Source organism: Kryptolebias marmoratus, linkage group LG12 (assembly GCF_001649575.2).
Source record: "Kryptolebias marmoratus isolate JLee-2015 linkage group LG12, ASM164957v2, whole genome shotgun sequence".
In the NCBI taxonomy this organism is placed as follows: domain Eukaryota; kingdom Metazoa; phylum Chordata; class Actinopteri; order Cyprinodontiformes; family Rivulidae; genus Kryptolebias; species Kryptolebias marmoratus.
Window position 1 is genome coordinate 169,559 of NC_051441.1, and position 8,829 is coordinate 178,387.

The 8,829-nt window shown below is 49.3% G+C and overlaps 1 protein-coding gene across 4 annotated transcripts in view; it reads right to left on the reverse strand.

Annotated features, from left to right (window-relative positions):
- LOC108249138 (xylosyltransferase 1) overlaps window positions 1-8,829 on the reverse strand; it is a 23,190-nt gene that overhangs the window by 1,899 nt on the left and 12,462 nt on the right. For 2 of the 4 annotated variants that reach the window (XM_037978858.1, XM_037978859.1), the window contains exons 3-10: window positions 8,455-8,624; window positions 8,165-8,367; window positions 6,703-6,783; window positions 5,057-5,273; window positions 4,417-4,593; window positions 3,178-3,446; window positions 1,408-1,603; window positions 68-1,044 (exon numbers count right to left, since the gene is read on the reverse strand). In XM_037978858.1, coding sequence (XP_037834786.1) covers window positions 661-1,044; window positions 1,408-1,603; window positions 3,178-3,446; window positions 4,417-4,593; window positions 5,057-5,273; window positions 6,703-6,783; window positions 8,165-8,367; window positions 8,455-8,624 — 1,697 coding nt within the window. In that variant the 3' untranslated portion in view covers window positions 68-660. Of the gene's footprint in view, window positions 1-66; window positions 1,045-1,407; window positions 1,604-3,177; window positions 3,447-4,416; window positions 4,594-5,056; window positions 5,274-6,702; window positions 6,784-8,164; window positions 8,368-8,454; window positions 8,625-8,829 lie in introns of those variants that run through there. The other 2 variants (XM_017438316.2, XM_017438315.3) reach the window with 2 other exon arrangements.

An 8,829-nucleotide genomic window follows, 5' to 3' on the forward strand; every position in this document is an offset into this window, starting at 1 on the left:
TCCCTCCCTCCCTCCATCCAACTATCCATCCAACCTTCCATCCAACTATCCATCCAACCTAACATCCATCCATCCCTCCCTCCCTCCATGGTTTGTCTCAACTGCCGCCCTACAGAGGATGCTGCCCTAACCCTAACCCTACAGAGGAAGATCATCTCAGCTGCTCGGATCCAGAATCAGGTTCTTTCAGTCCTGATCCAAACCTTCTGACCACAGGTGAGGGGTGGAACATAGCCGGTTCAGTAAATCCAGACTTTTGTCTTCCAGTTGAGATACTTGAACTCACTTGAGGCCACAGGATTTTATTTTTGTAGCTGCTTGCATCTGTTGGCAGTTAGTCAGGTAAACTTCTTCTCCAGGTGCTTTTAAAGTGATTTTCAACAGGCACTCAATGATAACCTTAGAGAAGTGTCAGCTGATTTTAGGAGGGTCCGAACACACGTACAGATTAACAGATTAGAAAACTCTAAACATTAAAGAGACAAAGCCTGATTCTAAAACTCCAAAACCTAAACCAGTCACCAGTCTACATATGATTTGTCACCAAAATAAAGACTAAAAACACAAGCTGTTTAAGGATAATCAAACAGGAGAGGTGACAGTCATGTATCTGGAGAAGAATCATAAAAAGAACCAAAGGAAACAACAACAGTTCAGCTTTCAGTGCAGAAACATTTGTCCCATAATGGACTCAAAGAATCCCCCACCTTTCTGGACCAGCTGCTGTCGGTGAAACTCCAGAGGAGCTACAATGAAGCTGGTCTGACCCAGCAGGTTCCAGTGGTGCAGAACCCTCAGGGTCCAGACGCCTGGCCTCAGCGGGCCGCTCAGAGGCGGCCGGTAGTGGGTGACCTCAGCAGACGCGTCCACCATGATGTCGTAGGTGGCAGCGATGACGTTGGTGGGGTCGATCCAGACCACGGTGGCCGTCAGATTGCTCTGGCTTCGAGTCCAGCGCTGCGCGGCTGCTGGCTCGTCCTCGGGTCCCAGCAGACCCCCCCAGTTCCTGAAGAGGCGCTCCTTTGGGTCCCAGTCCGAGCCAATCTGGAACCATCCGAGAGAAAACTCTGAATGTCTTCAGAGACCTCTGGTTTTTAAAATAGCTGCTAAATGTCTAAAAATCTGGTTTCTGAGTTTACAGGTTTTAAGCAGCTTCTGACTGAAACACTTTAATGTCCTGCTGAGTTTAAACTAAAGGTTTCTGTCTCTGAATCTATGTTGATTTGGCTGAAGTGGTTCTCCAGATGTTCTGAAGGTCTTCCAGAGCTTCCACCTTCAGAAAATCTGGAGAATTCCTGATCAGGACCACCATAAAGATTTACAGGATAGTTAGACAGAAATAAAGGCCGGATCGAGACTTTGTCTCTCGTTCTGTTTGGACCGGGGACGCTGACGGGCGAGTCTGACCTGGATGTGCTGGAGCCTGTTGTTGGAGATGGGTGGACTGGCCAGGGTGAAGTGGTCTTTAGGTGTCACCCAGGTCTCCAGGCTCTCCAGCTGAGCCGAGGCCCGGTTGGTGGCCATGAGACGCACCAGGTAGCCCTGGAACTGGTCCGACAGGAAGTAAAGGTGCACCGACACCGGGTGGCTCGTGGCTACAAACCTGGGAGACAAACAAAGTGTTTCCAGTAAACTGGTTGAAGGACAGGAGACAACGAGGTCAGTTTAAACTGAAACAGAAGCTGCTGCGGTACCGTTTGATCCAGCTGGTAATTAACCTTCAAAATAAGAAGAATTATCATCATGCTGAAAACTACAGACTGAGATCTTGAAATCAAACGAAAACAGAAGTGGAAAATATTTTCTCAGATTTTCATAAATAATTAAAGAAAACTAAAGTCGTCCAATAGAATCCAAGAAGAGCGGTCCGTGACCAACTCACAGAGAGATAAAAAAGGGCGGGAAAGTCTGGCTTTCTGATTGGCTAAGGCTGTTTTCTTTGTTCTGATGTGTCCTAAAACCGGAGGGGTGGGCGGAGCCTCTGGAAACCACCATGGCCACCAGGTAACTCAGGAGCGTTCATCATGTTTGACTCCATAAACACCCAACCTTGAATTATGTCAACGTATCTCTCAAACCTCCGGACAGATTTTAATGAATTATTGGATTTTTATTCACAACTGACTGACTTTTAGAATCAACCCAATTCAAGATGGCTTCCACAGCTAACTTCTCAAACAAAAATGGCAGTGATAGTAAAACCTGATCTGACAGAACGTCTCAGGACTTCTCTGGATACAAACCAGTGAAGTCTTTCTGATTCAAGATGGCCGCCACAGCTTAACGCACCCAGGTGCTATAAATTTTTCTTTTTTTTTATTTCTTCATTATTTGATTTTAGTTGATGGAGGCTATGTGGGAACCGGACGGAACCGGAGAACCCAAAGTTCTGGTCTGGATGGAACCATGAGGGAAACGTGTTTCATGGAGAGACGATTTTAGATGTTGGGCATGTAGACGGAACAGACTGGTCCTTTTTAAGCAGCTGCTCCTCCCACACACACACAGACACAGACACACACACACACACACACTTCCCATAACGCTGCCTCCACCCATCCTGACCACCAGTCCCCACCCGAACTCCAGCAACAAGAACCCCCTTGTAGCTTCTGCAGGTCCACACACACACACACACACACACACACACACACACACACAGACCCACAGAGAGGTGGGAAAGCAGGTCCCGAGCAGAAACTGAAGCCTGATTGTCCTGCAGGACAGGACGTCCTTATCTTCGTATTTAATTTGGAGCCTGAACTCGGCGGCGGTGGCTTTCGTGGAGACTCTCCTCCTGCTTCCCTTCAGGCAGAGACGGAGCTGGTTCTCAGTTTTATTCCCTCACAGCGTTTGTCGGTTTTTATGGCCGAACTGCCCCTTTAGAGAAACGTTTGACCTGCTGAGGTCACCCAGCTGAACGTTTGGTTTCCTGTCTTTGCTTTTTAAATGGACAGGTACGACAGACAGATGAGACCAAGCTCATTCTTGGTTTTGTTCTTTGTCATCGATTCCCAGCAGCGTTGATGTTTGACTGACAGCAGAGTCAGATCATTTGATCCAATTATGAAACTCTCTCGTCTGTCTGAAAGAACAGTTTTACCTCTTTAGTCTGTAAAACTGATGTATAAAACAGAAGAAAAGCAGAGGAGGATCCGCTCCAGCTGTTCGTCCTACCTGCAGCTGTTGGCGTTGGGACGTCCCTGCAGCGAGGCGGCGGCGCGGGACACGCCCATTCGGCCGAAGGCGTGGTAGTGACTGAGCCGAGAATCCGACAGGCTGGAGAGTCCGTCCGTCTCCTGCTCGTAGACGTTCTCCCAGTAGGCCTGAAGGCCCGGCGTGCCGGAGGGGAACGGTCCGAACAGGAAGGCGTCCAGCTGGCCGATGATCTCCTGACTCACGCTGGCCTCAAACTTCCGGGCGAAGAAGGTGGGTCTGGAGGCCTGCTGCGGTCCGACACAGCGTTAGAGGAAATTAAATGCTTGTCTTTTATTTTCCAACACAGTGTGAACAAGATCTTTCACTCGTTCGTTTTTTTTTGTTAACATTCATCCATCCCATCACTTTTTCTCCCTCAGCTCAGTTTAATCTGCCTGTTGGTCATATTCTGACGTATCTGTGTGCGTTCCTGTCCACTGTGACCGGGGCACCCGCCGCCCGCCGCCGAACCCCCACATTATAATAATCACAGCCCTGGAAACCTCAGCAGCTGCCAGCTACAAGGAGCTAAAAATACGTCCCAGGACCAGCTCCTCTTCAGAACCATCAGCGGCTCGGCCACACACACTGACCTCAGATCTGTCAGCACCAGGAGCCCAGAATCTGTGAATGTGGAGTTATTCTGGGCCCCCGGCGGCCCCCGGTGGCCCCGGGACACGGGCCGAACGCCGAGCTTCAGGAACCAATGAAAGCAAAACTGAAAAAGCTGAGACTCATGGCAAGTTTGAATTCATCCTCAGTCACCCAGAACCGAATCTGACCGTGTTCATGTGGCTGTCCAGTCCTGGTCCTCAGGACCACCATCCTGCAGGTGTTACCTGTTCCTCTGCTCCTACACACCTGAGCTGAATCAACAGGTGATTAACAGGCTTCTGCAGAACAAGAAGAGGTGATTTAACCTCTGAATCAGGTGTGTTGGAGCAGAGGAACAAGAAAAACCTGCAGGATGGAGGCCCTGAGGACCAGGACTGGACACCCCTGAGGACCAGGACTGGACACCCCTGAGGACCAGGACTGGACACCCCTGAGTCTCTCAGCTTCAGATGGTTTCCTGTGAAACCATTTTTTTTTAAAGTCTTCACACTGACTTCTTTGAATTTCAGTTCAGCCAAAAGGTACAGCTGTAAGAAGTCCCATGCTGGGTAAAGTCCAGGTCCAGTAAGGACCTGAAACCGTGTCGGTGTGTTTGAGGCTCACCTGGAAGCGCGGCAGATCCGACGGTTTGAAGTCGTTGGGCGAGCAGCCGCACCAGTCCACGATGTGCTTGTACTGACACTTACAGCCCAGTTTACGGTTCCAGTTGGTGAGTCTCAGGTTGTTGTCCACCATGGTCTCACAGAGGACGCTGTTCTCCAGGACGGTGTGGAAGAACGACTGCGGGGTTAAAAACACAACATCTGTTTTGTGTTTGTGGTTCATGAGCTTCCTGTGCAGATAAACAGTTTGTTAACCTCCACTCAGAGGAATCTGTTCATAAAACAAGCTGACCAATCAAAGAAAGAGGCTGGGCCTTTAAGGGGGAGGGGCTTAAAGAGACAAACTTATTCTTTTAGACTACAATAAATATACGAATGTAGAAATGAGTGGATGAGTTAGTAAAATCATAAACTGATTTATTTTTATAATCAGGTAAAAAATGATTATTTATCTGATTTATCTGCTGGGAACTTATTTCAATTAAAAATGTGTCATTTATATGTTTAAATAGAAATGCAGGTGCATAAAATCTGTATAAACTGATTTCTTTTCATGGATAGTTTGTGTAAAATGTGTCACTTCTATGTTTAAATAAGATTTCCTGATTTTGACCTTTGACCTTGCGTGTGTGTTCGTTAACCTCGGCGGGCAGCAGCGTGTAACCGTAGAAACGTTTCATGCCGCCGACCAGCTCGTCCTTCGAGTTCACAACGTAATCCACAAACGGGCGGTTGAGCAGGAACCAATCAGAACCTCCGTCCACAGCGATGCCTTCAGGGATCCTCCGATCTCCGAGACGCCACATGTGGTTGTCGCACTCGTAGAAGAGTCGGTCCAGACCCTGTTTACGGATGAAACTGTGGAGACAAGCAGCAGGCGGAGCTCAGATCCTGAAAGAATTTACTGGTTTACTTTAGAAAACTGTGCGGATGCAAAAACTGGCCATGGAGGAGGACCTTGGGCTGGCCTCAAGGAGGTTCTGGCAAACCGTTCGGTAACTCAGAAAGGAAAAGTCTCGGGCTGAGCTTGGCCTGTCAGTCGGTGGAAGGAGCACTGCGAGCAGCTTTGAGGAGGCAGAGTCCATCACCGTGGCTGCCCAGGTGGTTCAGAAGCTCCAGGTGGCTGGGAACCAGGAGCTGCTGAAGGCTGGATGTCGTCGGGCCGTCATGGTTGACATGTCTCCTCAAAGCCACATGGAGGATCGGGACAACACCTGGGGAGTGGCGGACTGGGGTGGTGGTTCCCATTTCTTAAAAAGGAGGACTGAGAGTTTGTTCCAACAGTCGGGGGGATCAAGCTTCTCAGCCTCCCCGGGAAAGTTTACTCCAGGGTGTTGGAAGAGAGGCTTCGACAGACTGGAGGAACAGGACCAACCAGACCTGTGGGCCCCATGACTGGAGTACGGATAAAAGGCTCCAGCATGCTCCATAAGACGTCACGAAGTCAGGTCAGGGTCACTCGGATCAGAGGTCGCAGGAAGCTCCTCCCTCCTCCTGCAGCGTTAGAACAGGCTTCTTCCTGTCCTGTCCTTTTAGATGTTTGCTTCCCTCACCACCACCAGATGTGGTTATTAAACCAACTGACAGTCACAGCTTTTGTTGGAACATCTAAAAAAAGGGTTAAAAACACCTGGACTTTATTCTGTAGCTGCAGATGTTTCTCTTCTCATCTGAGGAGCTTCTCAGTTCAAAAAACAGACAGAGGAGTTCCAGCTTTTAAAGCTGAGATGTAAGCTGGATTCATCTGCAGATTAACTCCCTCCCTCCCTCCATCCATCCCTCCCTCCATCCATCCATCCCTCCATCCATCCATCCATCCGTCTATCCATCCGTCCCTCCCTCCATCCATCTTCTTTACCTGCTTCTCGGCGCCTATCCCCAGCAGTCCCTGTGCGAGAGGCGGGGTCAGAGTTCACGGCAGGGTCACATAGAGACAAACACCCATTCACACTCTCACTGCAGATTAACTCTCCTCTATTATCCATCCAATGGGTAATGGGATATTTTGCTAACAGTCAATCACACACAGTTCATGGATCACCATCAACAGGACATTAAAAATGAATATTTAACGTCTGTGAGCTGAGCTGCTGCTGATCTTTGATTGTTCAGCTGCGGTGTTGGTGGAGAGCCTCTGCAGAGGTGCATGCTGGGTATGTGTTGAACAGAAGCAGATTATTTCAGGGGAGACAAACCACTTTATCCCAACAAACTCAGTGATGCTCGACTGGATGATGGCTGCAAATGTCACATTAATAAAACCCAGAGGTTTTCTGTTTTTCCTTACCGTGCGTTGTCTCTGCCGTGAGATTTGATGAAGTTCATGCTGCGATATTTGGACAGGAACGCCACCAGCTGCTCGTTAGTCCTGAGGAGAAACAGAATCGGATCAGAAACCCTCTGAACTCTGATTCAGTGAAACCAAGTCTGGAAGAGAACAGAGAAGAAACCCAGCTGACTTCAGAGACACCATGCCTGTTCCATTTGTCCAGGGTAGACGTGAACCAACAGAGTCCAAATCCAAAGCTCAGCCCAAGACTAGACCCCAAACCCAGCAGAACAGGCAAGAACTGTGGCAGATTTCTCAGAAAGAACAAAAAATGCAGCTTTAAACCAAACTGATCCCGATTCAGAACCTAAAAGCAGATGTGACATCTAAAGTTTAACATCATGGAGTCAGTCTGGAATCAAACAAGACAAACTGACCCGGACACCAAGAGTCCACAGAACAAACTTCCATCTACAGCAGGGGTCTCCAGTCCTGGTCCTCCATCCTGCAGGTTTGACCTGTTCCTCTGCTCCAACACACCTGATCTGAATCGGGCTGAACTACTTCTGCAGGCGGGGACCAAACCTTCTGATGAAATGATTCGTTGTGAACAAAAAGCTTTACACACAAGGTTAAAAAACAGCAACAGAAGATATCTTTGTTTTTATTTCTGCATCAGCCACGTCTGTTTGCAGAGTTAATCCACGAAATGTTCTTGCACCTCTTCCTCCATCGTGTTCCTCTGAGTGCTGCTCCAACCAACTTCCTGTTTGACCTTCTGTCGACCTGCAGCAGGAAACAGCTCCCTCTGCTCCATGGATGCTGAGCTCACAGCGAGCGAGGGATGAGGGAGGGAGGGAGGGATGGATGAACGAATGGATGGATGAACGGATGGATGGTGCTGGAGGGAGGAAGGGATGGATGAACGGATGGATGGAGGGATGGATGATAGATGGATGGACGGATGAATGGAGGGAGGGATGAATGGATGGATGGATGGATGAACGGATGGATGGTGCTGGAGGGAGGAAGGGATGGATGAATGGATGGATGGATGGATGGATGGATGGATGGACGGACGGATGGATTTTAGCTGGAAGCGTGTTCAAAGTGTCCCGCTGACAGAAGCATTGATCTGTGAGTTTTTCTGTACTCATCAGGAACCAAAGCAGCAAATAAAGGCCTGAAAGATCAACCTTAGTGATGAAGTCATCAGGTTCACACGTGTCCTTGGGTATCTCAAGCAGAAAACAGGATAAACATCAAAGCTCCAAACAGATTCAGTCAGATTTCTGTACCTGTAACTAAAGAAACTGAGGAAAGCAACTAAAGTCCTTCAGAACGTCTGCAGAACCACGTTAAAAGACAAATAATATTTGCTTCTGACGTTTCCCTCTGCAGTGATGTGCTGAAAACCTGCCACAGAAGCCCGTGTTCCTATGGCAGCTGAGGAAATAGCAGGAACGGGTTCTGATGGTACCTGATGGGGTAATCGGCGGCGCTCAGATTGATGAAGAAGTCCCAGGACCAGTCGCTCATTAGGAGGAGGTCCTTCATGCTGCGCAGGTACATGCTCAGGAGGCTGGCTCCGCCCCAGATGGTGGCCATCCGCCAGGACGTCACTCTGACGTTTGGAAACTGGGCTGCCAGAGACAGAACCTCTCTGTGGAGGAAGTCGGACCTCTGAGGAGGGGACAGGAAGCAGGGTTACACCTTTCCAAAGTCAGACTCCCAGATCACCTGAGGAGGTGAAGACACTCCGTAGCTCACCTTGTCCACGTGGATGTAGTAGAAGTGGGAGGTGTGGTAGATGGCCTTAAAGAGGCGCTGCAGCTGCCGGGAGGCTCGGCCATGGACGACCAGGACGAAGGCGATGCGTACGGGCGGAGCGGCGTCCGAGGCTGCGGCGTCGTCCCACTGAGCGTTCACGTTGGCTTTACCTGCAGAGAGAAACGATCAGGAGGTTCACAGGAAACTACCGTGCTTCAGTGGTGCATCAAAAACGTTTCAGCGGAGCATTCAAAGTCTCTGAAACGGAGCCTTCAAAGTCTCTGAAACGGTGCCTTCAAAGTCTCTCAAACGGTGCCTTCAAAGTCTCTCAAACGGTGCCTTCAAAGTCTCTCAAACGGTGCCTTCAAAGTCTCT